General features: G+C 47.0%; 1 protein-coding gene across 1 annotated transcript in view; it reads right to left on the reverse strand.

Moving 5' to 3' along the window:
• The window catches only part of NIN (ninein), a gene marked incomplete at its 5' end in the record, with an annotated part of 100,837 nt that overhangs the window by 43,741 nt on the left and 34,687 nt on the right, over window positions 1-22,409 (reverse strand). The window contains 7 exon segments of the mRNA XM_034767969.1: window positions 494-634; window positions 2,373-2,512; window positions 3,927-4,094; window positions 5,434-5,580; window positions 7,309-7,499; window positions 10,242-10,281; window positions 21,663-21,832. Coding sequence (XP_034623860.1) covers window positions 494-634; window positions 2,373-2,512; window positions 3,927-4,094; window positions 5,434-5,580; window positions 7,309-7,499; window positions 10,242-10,281; window positions 21,663-21,832 — 997 coding nt within the window.

Below are 22,409 nucleotides of genomic sequence, written 5' to 3' on the forward strand. Positions count from 1 at the left end.
CCAATCCAAATCTTAAAGTTCGAGTTCAATTAAAATTATATTTGTGGAAAACAAAATGTAACACTTCCTGCCACCTAATCAGGAAGGCAAAATGAGAGAACGAAAACCAGGTGTGAGGACCATGATGCCCCAAAAAAAGAGGGAATTGTACAGATGGAAGTGGGTTGCACAGAATTCGGAGACCTTTGGTACTGTAGAAATGGGTGGTAGGAAAGAGGAAGACAGGATCAATTTGGGTAAGCCCCCTGAGCCCTTGCGAACGAAAACACACACACACACACACACACACACTTCAGCCTGAAGTTTTTTTTTTTTTTTTTTTTTTTTTTTTTTTTTAGCCCCACACACGCAGCAAAGCAATTATCTCATTTTTATGTACAACCAATACTGTATACACCTGCAACAACCAAACAAAATGGAGAGACCGGTGTTCTCCGATCACTCCAGCCTCCTTCACGGCAGTGAAGGCAGAAATGCAGGTGGGCTGCCATACCTGAGGTTGTATTCATTCCGACGCTCTATGGTAGCATGGTGGTCGTCAACTTCCGAGGCCATGAGAGATTTCAGTTTTTCAGCTTTTTCCAAATCTGAGCGCAGCTTCTCTTTTTCTCTCACCACTTGGTCAACTCGCTCCCTATTGAAAGGAAGGAATCCTGGATTATACACCTTTCCCTGGCTCCCCAGCACCCAAACAAGTCACTCACACATCTCTAGGCCTGAGGAATACCCCATTTTCTCCCCCACTATACATCCCTCCTGCCTCCAGGTCATAGCCACCTTCCTCTTGGTGAAAGATCGGATGGGCTTGTCCCATCAGTTCTAGTTCTTCAGCAGCGCGGGCACAAGTGCATTGTCGTCTCAACTCTTGCTGGCCAAGACGGACAAGTTTAGGAACTGCTTTGGAGTAGTTTAATTTCCTGCACTGGTGGAGCTGTGCCACTGGGCTAAAAATGTTTAAACTAGGTAACCAGGCAGGGATGATAAACAAGTTTTTCCCCGACAAAGAAATGTTGGGTGATCTGTCTGCCTAGGCCTCTGAGGTAAATTAAGCACAACACAAGAGGCGATACATTTGCACGCAAGTCAACAGGAAAAGCCAGGTTGACTGGGGGATGTGAAATCAGCTGGGAAAGCACCAGAGACTAAAGCCACAGGGGGTTGTCTTGTGTTTGGGGAAACAGAAGCAGAAGCAAATATTTTCCTGATGCATTTCACGAGGAACACTCCTGGCGGAAGGGAGTGATTCATGAAAAATCTGGCTCCTAATTTGACTGAAAAATCAGCAAGCTCTGCAAAGGACTCTGAGAAAGAAACCGTTTGAGACAAAGGATTGTAGTCTGCTAAAGTTATGTCTAGACTCTTAGAAGCGTATTATACTTTTGTTTTATTCATAACCAGTCCTGTTTCCCCTACCCTTACTCTGTATCACTTAAAAAAAAATCCATGTTTGTTAATAAACTTGTCTTTGTTTTATCCCAAGTAGACCTCAGTGCTGTAATATTAAGCAAAGTGTGAATTCTTAGCTGAATCAAACAAGCCGGGGTGTACCCTGCCTCTTTGGAGATAATGAACGTGGTCAGTTTCTTTGAGTGTCCAGTAACAGGCCTGGATACTCCAGGCATAGGTGCTGGAACTAGCACAGTTTGGTTCAATGGCTCACAGCACCCCCCCACTAGACAAATTGTTCCAGCCCCCCGACTCCAGGGAAACAATCTTCCAGGGGCTCGGGACTTGGAGTGCACCAAGTGTTACCTGTCTGGCAAAGGACAGGCTGGCAGAATCCGGAGAAGTTTGTCGGGGGTGGCTAACAGACTGGAGTGACAGGGAGCTGCACCCAGTTCAGCACGAGCAAACCCTTCTGCCTCAGCGAAAGAGATAACAAGGTGTCTCATGGTTCTGAATGCCCTAAGTGTCAGTTTTGTACATCCCGTGTGCTTGCACTGCATGACAACCCACGTCACACTAGAGAACCGTAACTAATCAGAAACATTCAAGGCAGCAGGCATCAAATCTCACCCTTGCCATAACTATTGACGTATCTTGGCTGTTACTGTTTCCAGCCCTTTAGGAACAAGCAAGAGAGATGCTTTCTTGTGGTTTTGGTTTTTCGGAAGTCTGAGCGCACTTTCCTGTGAGTCTTTGCTTCCACTGAGGTATGTCGCTTCTCAGACTCGCAATACTCGGGCTAATGAGAAATTCGGAGGTGCTGACAAAATACCCTCCGGTGCTTCTCAAGAGGTACAAGTTTTCACACCATTTTAGGGAGATGTTCTCTGAATTGTGGAGTAAGCAAACAGTATCTAAACCCCTGCCCGGCCACATAACTAGGACACCTGGGACATCTGATGGAGACTGAAACCCTGCCAACTTACAGTAAATGTCTGATCTCCATTTTGAAGCTGGCCAAGGCGGCCTGATGGGTTCCATTCTTGGTGATCAGGAGGAGCTCATTTTCTAACGCTCCAGTCAGGTCCATCAGATTGACCTTCCCATCCAGGCTAAAATCCAAGGCCTGTAAAACAGAAACAAGTCAGCACAACAGGGCTAACTTCCCTTCTCCTGAATGAAGAAGGTGACAACAGAAAGCTGGGGAGGCCTAGAAGTGGCCTGTGGTGGTGAATCTGTTCTGAATGGCATCTCCGCAGGGATATGGAAACGTAGCCTCTCAACTCCCTCCCAAAATTAAATCCATGCTGTGGCAAAGGGGAAGGAGAGAGGCACAATTTCCAATCAGACACACAGTCAATCAAGTGCACACATGACAGAAGTGGCAGATGCATGTTTGTTTGTTTACTGTAGGTCTCAGCTAAACTGCATTTGTTTCTAATTTAAATGTGGCAAGATGGACGATTAAAAATGATCTTCTCAAACATTAAAAAAAGTCTTGCAATAAAGACAACTAGAGAGGTAGGCTAATTTGTGCATGACCCCTTAGCTTCAATTAACTTGTGTATTTTATAGTAAAAAAACCTCACCTTAATTAGATCACAAAAAAACCCTCACCTTAATTAGATCACAAAGCCCATTGCTAGTAATTACAATGGTGGAAGCCTTTGATGGGCCTCTAGTTGCACTTTATTTTACGATACTTGAAATTATATAAAACACTGTGTGTAAAGATGACAGAAATCACATGTTAATGCTAATAAAACCAGATAGGAAAAAAGCTAAAAAATAAAGTAATCAAGCAGCAAATGAGAGAGAAATTAAGGAGCTACATTTCTCAAATGCCAATCTGGCTAAAAAGAAAAAACGGCTGTGAATTTTTAGAGTAGCCCAAACTGCATTTCTTGCCTAGGGCTGATAGCAGAGTTTTGGTGCAAGTGTTTATAGCAGCCAGTAATGCTCAAACTCAGTGTAACGTTGACTGACAGACAAGCAAAAATTCTTCCAGTGTATCCCCAGTGTCATAGAATCAAGTGCCAAGAACAAGTACAGGAAATTCTCCTTTAGCTTGTCCACAGCTTTTGAAAAGGTAGCCTGGGAAGCAGTTTGCTGCAGGGTGAGGACATCTGTTTTGCAATGGATATGAACATTTTTATCCTCTGGATATGAAACACCCACATGAGCCAGGCTCTCAAATTTTGCTCTCCATTTTGGTATGCACAATAATTTGGAGCACTCCGATGCTGGAGTATTTGGTTTGCTGGTGCAATCTGGTATTTAGACATCTAAATAATTACATCGCCCCCTGTAAGCATAGGTGGTTTGCTTCAGGAAGGATGGAATGCTGCCCTTTGTGTTATCTTAAAACACATTCACTCCGTGGGAGTTGTTACTTCTCATTTCTCTAAGCCTTAGGAAGTTACCATGGATATCAACATCCCTGCTGTTCCCAGCACTGCATCATTTTAGATTAAAAGTACAGATCCACAAGCAGCAACATCCAAAATCAAAATCAGGTGGCTGGGGATCTACCCAATTACCGTGAGGATTTCATGGCCGTTCTCGATTCCCTCTTCATGCCACGTGTCAAGTACTCGCTCCACAGAGGCACAGCCCTGCCCGTCGTCGAGGCTGGAGAAGACTCTGAACCCAATTGTGCTAGTCATCGTGGACAGGGCAGTGGTGCGTCTCCCACTTTCATCAAAGGACTAGAAGAGAGGAGAGATGGGGGTTTGCAAAGGCCAGCTAAGGGCAACACTGGACATCTTCCTACTGCTGCCGAAGGAGGAAGGCTTATAATCTCAATTGCCGTAAGGACTTGAGTCTTCTCTCAACTGCACCGATGTGGCTCAGAAGTAATTCCATTTAACCCAGTGAAATCCCAGTCTAACCAGGCCCTTGCTGTTAAGTTTCTAGTGTAAAATAAAGGAGAAAAATACTGTAGCAAGACAGGTTCTCAGGCTGATAAGCGTTTTACCCTGTTGTAATTACCCAACTATGGGCAATTTTGGCTTTGAATGTTTTGTTGTTTCCCCCAGAAGGGCTGCCTCAGGAATCCACCCACACATTTACCGTTGCTGGCCCTTCCTCCCCACAGACCACGTGACGTTTCAGTGGATCAGTTTGCCTGGCAGTGCAGGCTTTCACCTGATCACTCTGGGCCGACAAATTTCTTTGCCACTTTACACCGTGGTATCAGGAGCCTGGGGGTGCTTCCATAAGAGGCGACCTGGCGGTGGTTTATCCCGATTCCCCCACACCAAAGCAGTTTACTCTTCTTTACAGCATACACAGAGATTGCCTTTGTATTCACGATGGGCACAACCAAAGTCAGATGCAGCAGTCATTTTAACCCACCCCAGCGTGGCCTGTGACATTACTGCTGACTTTCTGGAGTCTGATAACCAATGCCTAGAGATGGTATCAAGTATCAGGGGGTAGCCGTGTTGTTTTTGTAGATACAGACTAACACGGCTACCCCCTGATACTTGATACCATCTTGATACTTGATGCATCTGAAGAAGTGAGGTTTTTACCCATGAAAGCTTATGTCCAAATAAATCTGTTAGTCTTTAAGGTGCCACCAGACTCCTTGTTGTTAATGCCTAGAGAGAGCCATTCCCAAAATAACATGTTCTCTTTTGTGCAGAGAGAACATGGAACTTGAAACAGTGACCGCTCTGGTCCACAGTTCTTACACCAATGCAATATTACTCTGGTAATGCCTGGGGGTCCACCAGCAGCAATCAGGTGCCTGCATGGAGAAATAAAAGCACGTGGGGCATGACTCAATCTCCACTGAAGGGCTCCAGCTGACTTTAAAGGACTCTGGATCAGGGTCCTAGTCTAATGTGGCGTCAGAGAATCAGGTTAGAGATCAAGAAGGCCTATCAGCAGAATCAGGCAGCAATATCTACCTGAAAGATTCTCTTAATATTACATTATCTAGTCTCCCAACCATCCGGGACTAGCTGCTATTAAAAAACGTCCAGCATTCTAGTCGAATGAAGCCATTTTCCAGAGAAATACTGTCCCAGTGCTTCTCACCTGCATGGAGAGGTGTCGTTTGAGTTGTCTGTATGGGGTAGAAGCTGATGGCGTAAGAGATTTCCCATTTTTAAATAAGCCATAGAAAAAGTCCTCTATGCTCATTGTGCCATCTTGTTCAAGATTATGGAACACCTCTTCAAGCACCTGAAAGCGGTAAAATACAGTCAACATCCTTTATACGCATGATGCACCTCTCAGATGTATCAACATGAGACGCACTTTTACAGCTCAGCATAAAAGAAACAAAATTCTACCAGTTTAAGTCTTTTGTGCAGATGTCATTTAAGGAGCAACCCAAAAGAATTACTCAGTATACCAGATTATTAATTATTAATTATTATTAATAATAAATGAGATGGCAACGACGGTATTGTGAACAGTGGCTGAGTCACAGAAATACCAAATACAACTACACTGAAGCCTGTGTACCAGCGCATTTTTCCCCTGCAACATTTTAAGCTGTTCTCCCCTCTCAAAACACAGTTTAAAGAATTTCACTGTCTCGAGGGGTAGCATATTCAAAGAAATAGCTTCTAGAAAATGTTTGCTCCATGACTCGGGGTTGGTCCTGCTTTGAGCAGGGGGTTGGACTAGATGACTCCTGAGGTCTCTTCCAACCCTAATATTCTATGATTCTATGCTCTCAAAGCCTTCTGGCACGAGGGTTTCAGAGCAAATGCTGTGCTGAAAGAACACCAGCTTGCAGAGTAGCAACTGAACTAAGGGACAGTGCCAGGTTAAAATAAATACCGGTTACTACCACAAGGCAACCTGGTTTTTAAAACAGCTTAATTTTTAATATGCAAAGTGTTTAAAATGTACAGTTCATTGACTTTCTGCACTATACTCTGCTTTGACTATGAAAGAATCTCATCTGTTTCTAGTCCCTTTCAATTCCTGGCTCCCCAATGGTAGCAGGACGCTGCAATGTTTGTGTTGCAAACACTGCGAATGAATATTATCCCACTAAAATACAAACTTCCTGGGGAAAAAAAATCATTTAAGTTGTTATTTGGGGGTGTAGAAAAGCTACTTTTTACAAGCCTGTGAATCCTAAATGGACACGAGAGTGTCCCAGTAACACAAAAATATTCATGTCAAATTTAGTTTTGAAATCCTGTTGAGTCACAAATATTGCCCCAGGGCATTTGCAAATGGCGCTCAAAGCAAGGGTCTGTTGACTTCTTGGCAAGCACTCTAGTTCCTGATGAGGAAGTTTAATACCACACAGTGGTGTAGTGGTAAAAAAAATAAAATAAAATAAAAAAAAGTGGGCAAACTAACCTTTTTGGTACTCCAGACTGGGCAGTGACCTGGTAGGCATTAAGGGGATGCAGAGATTCCCTTATTTTGAATTGTGTTTAGGCTAGGATGACATAGGGATGAAAATCAGAAGTGCCATTAAAAAGCATTTTGACACTCTCTGCTATCCACAAAGCGATTAGAAGTGAGTTAACTCCGTATTCCCCAACCAAGAAGCGGATAAACTCCATTAACCCTGGCCTACACTACGGATACCCTGGCTACAGACCTGCCATTTACTTTCTGGTTCCTAATCACAGTTTAGACCCCATTTTACTGGAGAAACCATCATTAGTTAGGGCTGTTATTACCTTTTTATAAAGACAGGATCGAACATTTGTTGACTCAAAACCGTTATGCTCATTAGGAAGCTATCAACTGGGTTTGGATTCTGTTTTCCAAGTCATCACCTGTCTCTTTAAAATGGACAATTAAAATGTATCCTAGGCATTTCTCAAAGAAAAGCGAGTGATTTTCCTGGTAAAAGTGAGGAGACATTTCTTATGGAAAAGCCTTTAGAGTACTTTGTGCCACCAGCTTTCCTCTATAGGAGACACCCGAGATCGTTACCTCGCCATCCACAGTCTGCAGCCCGTACTGCTCACAAACGGAGATCAGCTTTTTCTTGTTCAAGTGGCCATCTCTGGTGATCCCTAGATTCTCACAAACCTCCTGCAGCTTCTCTTCTATCCAGTCCTGGGGAGGGGACGACGCAGTCTGTGATGCATTCAAGTCATCCGGATTCCAAAATCTCAACTGGCCTGAAACAAGGGCAGTTTGTTTGACATTATTAAAAGGAGAGAGAAAAAGATACAAAACACCACTGCAAGAAACTCTGGAGGATTTTATAATAGAGAACAAATCTGAAGCGAACACTAGGTGCCAGCGTAGTTATGTCACCCAACACCTTCAACTGGTTGTTTGCCAGCACTAGCAAGTTATCTACCTTAGGGGCTTGTAATGGTGCCCATCACCACAGCATCCGGGCACCTCCTCCTTGCTTAGCAAGGTTCTTAGAGAACTTCATGGGATCTTCTGCTGTGCTACATCCCTGGCTGCAGGGGCTCTGCTTGGGGCAGGGTTTTTCACTGGGGGGGTGGGGTGGGGTTGCTGTGTCAGTTGGTTAAAGGAGGGACTCCATCAAAAGGGAAGATCTTGCAGCATGTCTAACTCTCATGCTCCACCATGGGCTTTGGGATCTGCACAATCCAAGGGGAAGGCAAGTCCCTTGATGCTCCCAGAATGACCCGTAGTCTGTAACTCAGCTGGGACCTGAACCACGAGGAGCTTTGGAGACTGGGACCAAGGCCTTCAGCTGGCAGCAAATGCAGGCTGGGGGCCCGTGGAGGGACAAGAGCGCAGGCTGGACGTGCTCACTGCAGCCTAGACGGAGGAGGAAGTGGTCAGCTGCATTCCGCACAAGCTGGAGCTTTTCCAGAGCTCTTCCCTCGATAGTTGTGTGTCGGCCACTAGGGCCAGATCTGGTTATCGCTAGGGAGTCCTACGGCCCTGGCCGTGCTCCTGTGACAAGACATTCAGAAGCCCCCAGCCCAAAACCCTCTGAAGCTTAAATATGCCATTAAGCAAATGTTTTGATCAAGAGACGTTGAAACAATTCTCTGTCACTAGCAACCTCTACTTGAGCCCCTTCCTCCAAGCAAATAAATTCAGTGCAATACCCTATACAGCTGAAAACGTTAACGTTTAGAGGGTTACTTGGAAGGGTTAGAAGACTCTTTGTTGCAACTCCCCACACTAGCCTGAACTCTCCCTCTTCCACACACACACACACACACGGGGAAGAAACTGGTATTTCCAAAGTAAGTGGGAAACGTTTAGCCATCTCTCAAATCAAAGCAGAGTCTTTAGGATCTTTCTGTAGCTGACCAGCCTCCTGCAATCACTGCTCTCGAGCGGTGCTCCACAGTCCGTGAAGACAGTGTGCTCTAGTGGGCAGGGTACTGCACTGGGGGTCAGGAGACCAGTTTCATCCCTGGGTCTGCCACTGACCTCCTGCATGACCCTGGGCATTGAACTTCCATGTCTCCTCCTACTCTTTGGACTGGGATCATCACTCCCTATATTTTGGTTAGGTCACTGCAGTACACAGCAAAACCTTAAGGGAACAATTTAAACTCTAGCCAAGGTAGAAGGAAATCATTTAATTCTGTGGCTCACGTTGACATCTAGTGGCCAAGGAGTGCAACTCCATCTAACGCTATCTCAGCATTCCCACTGCCAGGGCCGGCTCCAGGCACCAGCCCGCCAAGCTTGTGCTTGGGGCGGCACCTAGAGGGGGGCGGCGCGGTGCGGCGCTCCGGCCGGTCGGGGAGAGCGGAGCCCCAGCCGGGCTCGCCGCCCTCCCCCCGGCGCTCCGGCCGATCGGGGAGAGCGGAGCCCCGGCCGGGCTTGGCGCCCTCCCCTGCCGCGCTGGGGGTGGGGAGGGGAGGCGGAGGCTTTTTTGCCTTGGGCAGCAAAAAAGCCAGAGCCGGCCCTGCCCACTGCTGGGGGAAAGCCAGGAGAAGGGCCTGTACTAGCAGCATCTATGGCAGTGGGTCTGCGTTGCTGTAGCCCAGTGAACCTCGCTACGCAGCAAGAGGCTTGATGTGTGTTCGTACACAGCTCCTCCCCCAGAACTCACAGCACAGGAGCCCCAAACAGCCGGCCATCACAAAAGACGGGGACCTGCTACAGGGGGAGGAGGAAAAACAAGGGAATGGGGTAGCAAAGAAAGCAGGAGAAGAGGGAGATGAACGAGAACTGAAGAGAGGTTTGCTTGGGACAGAAGAATGAGAATAGGTGAAGGCAGCAAGTGAGAGGAAACGCCCCCTCCCCTCCGGGGGACTGGGATGCAGGAAGCGGAGAACACTTTGGGAGAGGGAGCAGGATTGAAGGTGATCCAGGGCCACTGGCCTCCAGGGTGGGGCTCAGGCAGCTGCCTCTCCTGGGCCCGGCTTTTCGTCTCATCCCAGCCTTGGGGCAAGTTTCCATCTCAATACGCCACGACAGAAAACCGAAGCCCTGCAGTCTACTTGCCGTTTGCGTTAGCTGGTCACCATTACAAAAGTAGAGACTCATCCGCCATGTTCCGCTGCAAGAGCATCTAAAGGCCCCTCTCCAGCCACCTGAGCCTAGCACTTCTGCACAGCCCTAGGAACGAGCACCAGCTTCCCGGAACCACAAAACCAGTATTTCCAACCTTTCAGAGGAACAGGTTCCAGCACACACGGATCTCGCATCCCCAGCAAGAGTGAGCCAGGAACCTCCTCTGGTCCATGTGGTTTTTAGCCTCAGACACTTGCAGCCGGTTCCTGGGCTCTGCCCTGCTGAGCATTACCCCATAAACATTCCCCAGGGCAAGATGCCGAGAGCTCTGCTTACGACTAGATTAGGTCTGAATCAGAAATTCTTACCAAGAAATTGCCATTGTTTAACTTTCTTATTCTCCTCCATTTCCCCTCCTTTTTTTTACAATGATAGCAGGTGGTTCTTCTTGTTCTTACCTTCTGCTTCATATTCCTCGCTGTCCTGAGTCTTCCAGTGCTAAGAAAAAAATAGGTTCCACAAGTTATTAGTATTCAAAGGCAGCACAGGTATAAAAAGGACTCTATGGTCATCATCAGATGAGCTACAGAATTCCAACAATGCTGAAATACTTTCATCTCCACAGCCTCCAGGGGCCGAGCTGTCAATCCAAGCCTTTTTGATGAAGTCCACTGATAGTAGTGTATCTGTTCCAAGGTATTTCGGTGAGGGTTTGCCAGGGGCATTTCAAAATAAAATCACTTTTGCAATAAGTGTAGTTATTGCAAAAATCAGATCTGAAGATACCAGGCTAGAGCAGAATCTGGTTAAACCAGTTCAGTTAGGAGGAAGGAAAAAAAGATTTATTTTGAAAGGGGCTCCATTAAGCAAACCAGTCCATCTGTCTTTGTGATAGAAGCATGTGGATGTGAAGGGGAAGATTTAAGGAAGGGAACGTGCCTAGACTTCCAGGTTTTGGACCATCTTTCCAATTCTGGAACATCACCAGCCATCTCTCTTCTGCTCTGGCTATATGACAACCCAGAGAAGACAAGAACGACTAGCAAACTACACACTATGATCTCATCAACAGCAGGTACCTGAAATAGCTACATCTTGCACACCGCCAAGTACCAGGTATGGAACCCCATTTCCCGCTACAACAAGTCCACACACAGCACAAGCAGCAGATTTTCAGTGTCAAGATAAGCAGCAAGAAAGCTGCTCTGCACCCTTTTATACCACCCCTATCCAAACCAAGTTAAAATCCTGGCTCCCCCAGGCTTGAAGATGCGCTAAATAGATTGAATTAAGGCAGCGTGGGTTTGTTCACAACAGCCTTTCAGAAGTGCTAGCTCACCTTTAAAATCCTACTCTAGGCATTGCTTCCAGCTGTGACAGGTTAGAGACCGTTCGGGGAGAGAGCAGAGCACTGACGTGAGGCGAAATCTAGAAAAAACGTATTTGCAGGCAGTGGACTTTATAAAGGTCCACGTGGCAAATAGGTGGTCGTACAACACACTAGCTTTCGCTTCCAAATGGATAGCCTCTTGCAGAGCACGTTATTATAATCCTAGGCAAATATCCCAAATATCCCTGGGGCTGTGAATCGCCAGTGAGTAGCTGGGCTACCGTAAAGCCCCTCATACACGTATGATCAGGACATCTGCTCACAGAACATACAAAGAGCTTAAACTGTTCTTTACCTTGTCCATTGTAACACGGGTGGGACAGGTCAGCCTCTACTCACCGAACCTGCCCCACATTGGGAAAGGAAACCATCACCAAACGGCCGCTGTAGGACAGGAAACCACAACGACAAGCTCCTCCTTACCTAAACTAGAATACTGACTGGCGACGTCGAAAGACAAAGCAAGTCACCGATGTACTCTCTGCCGTCCCTACGGCAGCAGCCAGCTCCCTACGGAACGCCCTTTCCAGAGGTAGGGTGAGCATGGGGGACAAAACTAGGAACTCGTGTCATTGCGATCTCCCTCAGAAAAGGAACAAGTGCTGGCGAGGCACTCTGAGCACTGAACGGTTTGCTTGTCCTCCACCTGGCAGCCACCCTGATACGATTTCCTAGCACATGGCAGTCAGCACCCAAATATCCGTGGCCAAGTTACTTCCACAGTTCTATATTTCACATGCATTATTTAAAGGATTTACCAAGCACTGCACAGCCATCCCTAGATATTGCTGCCCCTAATCAACTGACGGGGCATTTCGTTGCTTATGTACTCAGCACACGTGAAGCCCGGCAATATCAGCTTTCATTCTAATGGCAGTATTAGCAGAGGTTACTTTTCAGCAGTTAAAAAGAAGCGCATGAAAGCATACGCATGTGACTGATGGATTTAGAGTCAAAGTCACCAAGGACATAAAGAGGCTCTAAATCACAATATAAAAGTTTAATACGTCTCATTCAGATTACAGCTAAAAGCCATTAATCTACAATGTTACCATGGAAACTGGATTAGGTCACTGTACTTTTTTAGCACGGCTTCTTGCTTCTGTTTCATCATCAGGTAAACCGCATGATAGCAGCTCCTAACAGCACACAATTTGCATGCCCACCACTGCCTTTCTGCGGGATTGGTACAGGAGCGAAAACCGGCAGCAGAGCAGTCTGGGGTGGGGGAAATTCATGCTTCCCTAGCAAGGACCCCTATGGAAAATAAAAATGGGTGTGGGCGAATGAACTGCCAGAATATCCCCCAACGTGCGTAAAGAGTCAAACGGCAGCAAGGCAGCTTCTGTAGCCTCAATGGGACGTCACTGACGTAAGCGAGCAAGAGCTGCTCGCACAGGTGCCAACTTTCTTCAGTCCGGGTGGGTGCTCCACCCCTGCTCCGCCACGAGGCCTCGTCCCACTCTGCCCCTTCCCCCAAGGCCCCACCCTCGCCCTGCCTCTTCCCACCCCCTCCCATTGTCTCCCTGGCCCCGCTCCGCCCCCTCCCTCCAGCACCTCCTGCCTGCCGCTGAAAGCACACACCGACACGCACGCACACCCACCATGTGACAATCGCACCAGCACAAAAAACTGAAAAGTTTGCAAACAACCCATAGTATGAAATTTACATTTCTGGCAAATATACTGACAGACTAGGAACGCATTCAAACACGGACCGAACTGCCTGAATTTGTGCTGCTTAGCCTCAATGAATACTACTCCCCAGCTCCGCTCAGCAATGGCATTAAAGAATTAGGTTGGCTAGATTCCTAGTTTACCTCCAATGACCTCTAAGGAAAGAAAAATATACAGAAGGCAGGAGCCGGGGGAGCAAATGGCCACAACTTGTGTCTGTGGAAGTGGAAAACGGAGCATACTCCTGCAGTCGACAATATACGGCCAAAGAATAGCCTCTAGGGCTCCAGAGATAGATGCCACCTTCAAGCGTATTTCCCAGCATCCTCCCTGAATTCCCTTTTGGTGGGAGGCGTGATTTGTTAGTGTGAACTGGATTTTGAAGCAGGACGGGGTGAGGAGGAGAAATCTCTCTGAGCCTGGTTGTGAAGGGTTTACATACAAGTAGCGTAATATTTTATTTCTTATTTTTTAAAGTCAGAGCTGAACTGAAGCCACTGAAAAACTTTCAAGCACTCGTCGGAGAAGCACCAGGTAATTTCATAAATCCAGACAGTTCAGAGCGGCTGAATGGTGAGCTGAACACCTGTCGTCCCTGCTCTATGCGGATAATCAATTGTTGCAGACACTGAAGGCCGAACGGCCCTGTTAGCCTGACTGCTGCGGTAATTCGCTTTATCTGCGGGCGCTCTCCTCTGCCGCCCAGCATCAGGGGCTCCATTGTACTTGGCTGCTGCAGCATCACCTGGCAGGACCCTCTAAGCACACGGACTCGTTACCAGACTGAATGCTTGACAAGAGCTTCATTGTGAGGCAGGGGGATACCAGAGGTCAGAGGTCAAGCAACACCCAAAATGGCTGCCACAGAAGGCAGCCAGCCTATTTCAGGAAGACAAAGGGAGACTTCCATCAGTGCTGTGGACCGTGCATCTCAATGTCACGCGAGGCATTGTTGTCGCGGGCGCGATTGTTCTACAGCTGGATGTGGGTCACACACATTACTGAGCCGGTGTGCAGAAGGCAGAGATTTTAGGAATGTATTATTTTGACAGACACATGCTTTCCTGGGCTGAAGAGCAGATGGCTCCGGTTTTCAATGATCGCTAGCTTCCAGCTCAGAACCCATGTAAGCATCTGCAGCCCGTGCCGTTTGCTCGCTGCGGCCTCTCTCCATAATAACGTAGCAACCTCTCCCACCCTACCATCTGCTTCAGTGAGACAGACCTTTGTTCTCGGTCCGAATATATTGCTAATTAAAATGATGATCAGGGGCTCACACTGCGCCTATTCTATCCTGCACATGTTCAAGTGATCCTTAGCACCAATGTGAACATCAGATTTTTTGCGGGGGGAGGGGGGCGGACTGACGGAGGGATGGCATGTGTTTGCTGAAGGGTCGACTCATTAATGCAAACAGCCAGAACAAAGATCCCCAAAACTGAGCAAGCCTCTAAACTGCAACACAATTTACAGCTGCTTTCAATTATAAAGCACCACCACTAAGCGCCAATAGGGAGGCCAAACAATAGCCACTCGCAGCTCCTGTTTTAAAAAGATAAACATGCTTTGGATTATCCGATTTGTACTTTGAAGACTTCAGGATCCTAGATTTTGAAAAAAGTCACCAACCCGGTTTCTCTGCCCAACTTTGTGGGCCATCTTGGCAAGTGACGCAAGTCAGGGATGGAAGATTTTCCAGTTTCACTTACTGCCTTTTCATTCAAAAGCAAAGGAAAGTATACATTCATACTCCTCGGGCTTTTCCTCTGATCTGATAAGCATGCAAATTCAGGAATAAGGCACACAGCTAGGACATAACCATCCCTCCACAGCACAGTAAGAAAGGAGGCAGAAAGTTTGGGTTTTGGCCATCTCACTAGTAGAGGATTGCCAGAAAGACCGCTAGCTAGAGCAGTGAGTCTCAAACTTTTGTACTGGTGACCCCTTTCACATAGGGAGCCTCCGAGTGCGACCCCTCCCTTATACATTAAAAACACTTTTTATATATTTAACACCATTATAAATGCTGGAGGCAAAGCGGGGTTTCGGGTGGAGGTTGACAGCTCACAACCCTCCCCCCACCCCCGAATAACCTCACGACCTCCTGAGGGGTCCCAATCCCGAGATTGAGAACCCCGGAGCTAGAGTGTTATACAGGTTGTCCATCACCATGGTATCTAAATAATTTCCACCGATAGTAAGCACAAAAATCTCTCTTCAAGCCCTGTTGGCAGGGACAAGCTTACAGTTACTGACAAGTGTAAAGGGTGAAGCGGCTGGCATGTTTGGGGAGGTAATTGCCGGGAAGCTCTGTTGAAGAGGAAGTGGGTTTTGCCATTGGTTTGGAGCATGGGGGTCGTTTATTTGGCAGCAGGTTCGTTAGGCTTGGTCCAGCTCCATCTCCTTAAGTCTTCCCCTGCTTGTCAACAGCTTTTTCCAGTGGCACCAGGCAGTCCTGGGAGGCTGCCCTCATGGAAGGAAAGGCAATCAGGTAGCTAGGGCAGGCATTTTGCAGGGCTTTGGGTGTCAATGCAGCGACCTTGAGCTAGACTCTGCTGGGGAAGGGGAAGCAGTGTACCAGGGTGATGTGTCCCTGGTAAGCAGTCCAGCCTCAGGGCATTGGGCTAGAGACCGGGAACTGCAGCAGGCCAGCCTGGAAGTTACAAATGCATGAATCACTGAGGCCAAATCAGCTACATGTAGCTACAGGCCGCAGTGAAGGGCGCCATCAGCGGGATGCTACATTGCAGTGTAGACACAGGAGGAATGGCTTGGGTGAGTTGTGTATAAGGCTCTCTTCTATAATCTACCTGCCGAAGCCAGGCCTCTCTGTCTACCCTGCTCTTTATACCCACGCTCTCCGGGCGTGAAGTGTCTGTATGCTACACAATGCCGTAAGTACAGATGTACCTGTCCACTCTTCGTTCCTCACTGCTGAATGGAGTCAGTTCTAGCCAACGGACTGTTGGGCAAATCACCAATTATGAACGTGGGGACTACTGGCCAACCCCCAGCATCGACAACTTCAGGGTTTCAAAAGCTGCATTAGCAGGAGGTCAATACCTGCAACACAGGCTTCGGAGCAGCAAAGGCAGTGTCAGAGGGCAGCAGGTGAATAGCTGAGATTGCAACAAGTTTTTAAAGCCCGTGTCTAAGGGCTTGCATGGCGGAGGCGGCGATTAGCACCTCGTCCACAGGGCAGGCCAAGGCGCTCATTCCTTATCTCCCAAGTAGGGGACACATTACTCTGCTTAATGATGGAGATTCCACAAATAAATTGATTAACCCTCCCCATAGCACAAGCAGGAAGAGAGGACAGGCTAAAGGAGGAAGTGATCAGCTTCAGACATACAAGACGAACCCTTTTAATTGGCCCAGGGGCTGGTTCAAAGAAACATCCCAATGAAGCCACTGCCCCACTTTGTCAGATCCTTGTGGATCACGCTGTGCTTGGGCTAGTCACTCATAAGGAAGACAGCTACAAGCTTAAAGACATGCGACAGAAACACTGGCCAAGGACTTGCTTGCAAGGATTTAGTCCCACTAGCCACGCTTCTGAGAAGTGGCTTTAAAAATGCTGAATGTCATCTTCAGGGGGGTCATTCCTAACCAAATCTGTAGTGTCTTTTGCTCCCCTGCAGATCCCAGAAGGTCCCGCTGCAGTCTGGGAGGCTGAAGATATACATAAGTTTTAGGGCTTCAGTACGTATCAGCTGGCCCCGCTCGTTTTCAGACACCTTACTGAGGGCATTACAGAAAGGTAGAAGGAAGGCACTGAGAAACTTATCCAAGTGTTGAGCAAACCTCACGAGGGATTAAGTCCTTGGTATCCCTCCTGAAAGAAAGCAGCACAAACACACCTGCATTAGGATGTTTCATGCAGACAGAAGAACAAGTATGGCTACTTAGTTAATTGACTGACCTTGTTAATTTACCAGCCTTTTACACCCACTTTACAGCTAACAGAAAGGAATACAATTACGCTGAGTTTTCCTAGCTGGTGCACATCCCGAGGAGGTATATTAACATTGATTTCGAGGTCAGTGCAGTACACGTGGCCTGCACCAGAGGAGATGGATTAGTCTCTCCACGGTGGTAAGCAAACACATTAGTGCACATATCACCGCAGAAGCCAGCTCTCTTCCAAGTGCACAGTCGAATTACTGCGAGGAAGGCGAGATTGGAAAGCAAAGGATCGCAGAGCCATGTGGAATCGTTGGCAAGCAGGCGCACTAGCCAGGAGCTTGGTCTTTTAAAGTTCTGGTCTGGGTGGTGGTGTTTTTTTAGTCTATTTTAAAGCGACACATTTCGTTCTCCCCTACAGAGAACCAGGTTTTCACTGCACCGTAGTAATGCTCTCTCTACTAACAGCTGCCTGCTCCGACCCGCAATTCCGTATTTCAACGGTCCGTCGGCGTGTTTGTAGAGCACACTGGGGAAAGAATTCCGCTTCCCCTCTAGGGCAAGGTCTGTGCATCTGCTCCCATCTGACAGCTAGTAATACTTGCAGTGCAGTACCAAAGCTCATGGATATAATCCACCACTTAGTGCAGTGCGCCTGGCGCCCCTCAGCAGTCACAGCCCTCCAAGGAGGCATCATAAGCAAACCCGGGGGAAGGGAAACAAAAACAAATGTTTCTTCTCCCTCACTGGACAATTTCCACTGAGTGCTACTGAACATTCACTATCGGATTGACAGTGTTTGGCAAACACACAGCACAGTGGCAGGGATCCAGCATCAGCGACGTGTTGTTGTGGCCATATGCTAATACACCCTACCAAGGTTACACTATTTCTCCTGCCTTGCACATTCTGTGGCTTGGGGTGGTGAAGGAGGAAGAGTCTCAGTGCTCATGCGATGAGATGCACAAGTTTCATCCAGCAGTACCATGGTGGAGTTTGACGGGGGGGGCGAGAAAGGGATAGCTCAGTGGTTTGAGCATTGGCCTGCAAAACCCAGGGTTGTGAGTTCAATCCTTGAGGATCCATTTAGGGATCTGGGGCAAAAAAAAATAGTTGGGGATTGGTCCTGCTTTGAGCAGCGGGTAGGACTAGATGACCTCCTGAGGTCCCTTCCAACCCTATGATTCTATGCCCTGATCTTACAGAACACAAGCAAAACAGGAGTTGAGATCTTTAGGTGAGCACATGACTAGATCTACTATAAATAAAGCTTGATACAATCATGCATCTCTGGAACAGAACATTCCCAGGCTGGCAACTGGAGATGCAGGGGCTGGGAGGGGGAAGCAGCTTTCAGAACCTCAAGAATATTTATGAAGTGTCTCTTCTTAAAGCATGTGTCATTTTGGTGTTGCAGATTATGGCAGTGCAATGGAAATCACCAAGCACAAACTGAGAAGATAAGAGGATGGGAATGCCAGGAAAATCCCTGTTGTATTATCTAACAAATGCATATAATGAAGGAACAAAGTTTTCTGCAAGCAAAGACTCGCCACCCTCCAGTTAGGGCAGTTCTGTAAAACGCCACTGCAAAGGAGCAGAGTAAGAAGGCCAGATTTCCTTAATCTCTGTTTGTACCACAATACATGGATTAATACTCTAGCATCAGACAGCTAGCCCAGTTATTCATCGTCTATATTAGCTAGTACTGTAGTTGCTACTGAGTTTTCACGGATGAACTGAAGGCAGAAGACGTGTCTCTTCTGCTCACAACACACTTCGTTAGACATGAAGCCAGAGTTACAGCCATAGTTTAATTACTGGCCCTTACTTTATTCAAGAGCACAAAGAGGCCAGAGGGAGGTATTCTGGTATTTAGTCAGCATGATCTAATGTTATTAGAACAGTTATTAACATGCTACATCAACCAGATACAATCATGTATTCTTCTGGGTTTTGAGTAGGAGACACCTTACAAGGCTGGTCCAGTGGTGGCACCGTCAGACATGATCTTGGGTAGTACTGGACAGCTCCCCAGTTTACTTCGGGAGTTACACTATTATCTGCAGGCCAGACGTATAAATTCAGACCCGAGACTAAGTGAAGCTGCATCTTATTTACGAAGAACACTTAATACGGAGCAATATTTTCTCCCAGAGTAAAGCGAGTGGCATCCAGGAGGCAATAATTCTGCAGTCAGACATGGTTTTTATGCTTGGCCCCAGTTTGAAGTGACAGGTTTGCACTGTAACCCTCAGCCCCAGGCTCTGTATCCGGTTTAGGGTTGGCAGATGATTGTATTTTTTTAATATAATTCTTACCGATAATATCAATGTTTATTTTTAAGCATTTTTTCAGTTTATCGATTTAAATCTTCACAGCTGCAGGAAATTATAGTGGTTTCAGGCAATTATTTAATGACCGTAGATGCAGAGATTTAAAAAATTAAAGCTTTAAAAAAACTGTTTGAACACAAACTGTCAACATCACATGTCAAAATATACAAAGTAGATATCCTTCAATAAATCAGACCCGTGTTTACTATTCATTCTATAGTCCATTTGTAACAAGCCTAATTCAAGACTAAATCAATGGATTTTGATAAATTCCCAAGCCATATTTTTCTTACTTCGCCTGTTAGTTTTGATCATCAGCATCTATGGAAATATTTTCAACATTTTTTGTGTGTACAGTGAAATCAACATTCACTGACATTTACCAGTAAAAATCTAATCCTTTTAAACCTAAATTATGCTACACACACAATAGCCTATTTCCAAACAACGTATAATTATGACAAGGACTCTGGAGATGCTACATTCAGTTCAAATTAGCTCTGCCCTGCTGCCCACTTTGATCAACTATTATGCACAATCTGGCCTTGTACCACATTCTCCCCGGCCGATGTGCAGGGTACAGCAAGGGAGGGAAGTTTGGAAAGAACTATGCTGTGGGAAGCTATAGATTCAACAAAGCTTTGATCCCAGCTACTCCGGTTTCCCCCCAGACTTTACTCAACTGAAGCCCAAAGAAACCATTTCTCTTCACGAAAAATAGAAAAGGGACCTGTTTGTGACCTCCTTTGTAAAGCACTGAGATTGATGGATGAAAAGCACTTATATAAGACCTAATTATTACTATTATATTTCTGAATGGACCTTATATTTCAGCTGCTTGGGCAGCATAAAGTTTGCAATCTTATCCTGCGGTGTTGGGGTTAAAGGAACAATGCTTGAATTGGGCAGGTAGGTCACAGCCATATTATTCAGCTGAGGCTCCAGACCAGTGCTTTTCTTTGATAGTGGATTACAGTGTCTGTACGTACACATGGAGAGCTGGGTGCAGCTGGTAGCACCAGCCATGTGGTAGCATACCTCCTGGGCCCAAGGAGCCTAGATGGTTTTCTGAAATCCCAGACCTATCCTAGCATCTTCTGATAGTGTAACACCCCTCAGGTCTAGAACCCAGGCCTGCAGAGCTACCAGGCAGCGGACATCTCCCAACGGCAGCTGTAGCCAGCTCATGCTCCACTTCCCAGGACCCGTTGTGGACGCTGACCATAAGAAGTTCCGCCTTCAGGGTTTGACAGACAGCAGCCTAATGGCTCTTGATTGGCTGCCTGCCCTTTATAAACCCAGGCAACAGCATGGATCTTCTCTAGTTGCCACGACCATTCCTGCTCCTTACTCCTGAATTCCTGGCTTTGCACTCAGCTGGATTTGGACTTTGCTTCCTGACTCAGACCCTGAAACCTGACTCGGACACTGAACCTTGGTATCGACCCTGGAACCCGACTACCAACTTCTCTGCTTCTCCCAGCCTCAGGTGTGGCCCTGCTCTGACCCATGGCCCTGACTGCCCTTGTTGGGATCCTGACAGACTGCTCCAGCGCTCGTGCAAGAGCTGGGCTCCTCCGCAAGTCTGCAGAATGGGCCATACAGCTCTTTGGAGCGTGTGTGACTGGAAGCCATCCTTCCTATTACACCGAGCAAGCTCCAGTCACCTATAGCGCTTGCAGTGTGGCCTGCAAGTGGTCAGTTCTATTCAAAAGTTCTTCATAAAGAGGAAGGATGGACTAGGGCAGAGAGGCGGGTGGACGGTAAGGAGCATTCATTACAGCTGACCACAACCTTGGCAGGAGAGAGGGTGAGAATACAATCTGGGCACTGTGGAAAAAGCAACATTTAAGAAGAAGCCTGATCACAAAAAACACTCCTGGTAGCAGAACACTAACTTGCTCTGGGAGCACACAGCGCTGTAGGGACTGACGTACACAATGGGGCTAAAATGGTTGGCAAACATTTGCATTGCAGGCATTGATGCTAATCCAGTTGGATTGCTCCAGCGTCACTGGACTTTTCACCTGCTCACTAGTGAATCAACATATTAACTCAGCCTTAAAATAAGAACCAAATGCTCATAAAGATGCCGCGAAGAGGTCTTTTTCCCCAAAAGGGAACCTTAAAAAGCATGCTATGAGAAGCGCATTTAACCGTTTGTGATGTCCCCTTTCTTCCCTAATGCTAAACAGTGCTCTGCCTTGTATTGTCTACGTCAGCACATTTTTGCACAGATTTAAATTTGGGCCAGTGTCAGAGGGGTGAGAGGAACAGAAATCAAAAGACAAGTAGCTGGATTTAAATACTGAGTCAATGAGCATTCATCTATACCTGATGTTCACATACACAAGCTCAGATGGCTCCCCATGGCTTGAACGCTGTCCCTGATGGAGTTTAAACATTTAGTTCTGGCACGAGAGCAGTGAAACCAATACAACAGTAAGAAACTGAACGGTGTACCCTTAAAAGGAAGGGAGTCAGAAGGCGGCCAGGGTCATGTCCAAAACCTCCCTTTTTCCCCCTCACACATCCCATCAATGCGACGTAGGTCCCGTGGATAGTCACTTTACCTCATCGCAGTCATTGGAAGCGATGTGTGAACTCCGGGCTGCCTCATTGAGAGGCTCAATCACAGTCACCTCGGCAAACTCTTCCACGGATTCCTGAAACTCCGGCAGAGACCGCCTGCCATAGCGTTTCCCACCTTTGATGTATTTGGGCTGGGCTTCAGGTGAAGAATCTATTGAATTAAAAACAAAGATAGAGCAATGGCAGCATCATTCCCGAAGAAGCAGTCAGCATTTAGTCCCAGCAAGATGCATCATGGTACAACTATAAAGAACAAGCTATTCCTGCATACTTGTGGCAATTCAAAGAGCAGCTCCTCTTGTACTTATATTGTCCATAGGACTGAGTCTGGGACATCTCTAGGTGGTGCCCATTCCCATGAATATTTGCACATGCTCTAGAAGGTCTCCAAAGAATGCCTCACTTCGCAGCCCTACTTCTGCAGGCAGATTTCCTCAGCATCTTGGAGAGTGGTTTTGAGAACGCTGTTTTTGTAGGGGGAGGGGGGGGTGTCTCTCACCTGGAGAGCAGAGGCAACTAAAACCCAACCAAAAATGCCCCAGAGATGCAAATGCTAAACAGCAATTTAGAAAAAGACCCTGAATAAGCATTGCAAAAAGTAGAGAGCCCTAGAGGTGCCAACATATGCCAGTTATGCAGCTGGTACTGAAGATTGTGGCTTTTGTTCCAAGCCATCCATTACAGTCCATTTATCAATCTACATTGACTGCTCTCACTCTGAAAACCAG

The sequence above is a fragment of the Trachemys scripta genome, chromosome 4 (assembly GCF_013100865.1).
Source record: "Trachemys scripta elegans isolate TJP31775 chromosome 4, CAS_Tse_1.0, whole genome shotgun sequence".
Taxonomy (NCBI): domain Eukaryota; kingdom Metazoa; phylum Chordata; order Testudines; family Emydidae; genus Trachemys; species Trachemys scripta.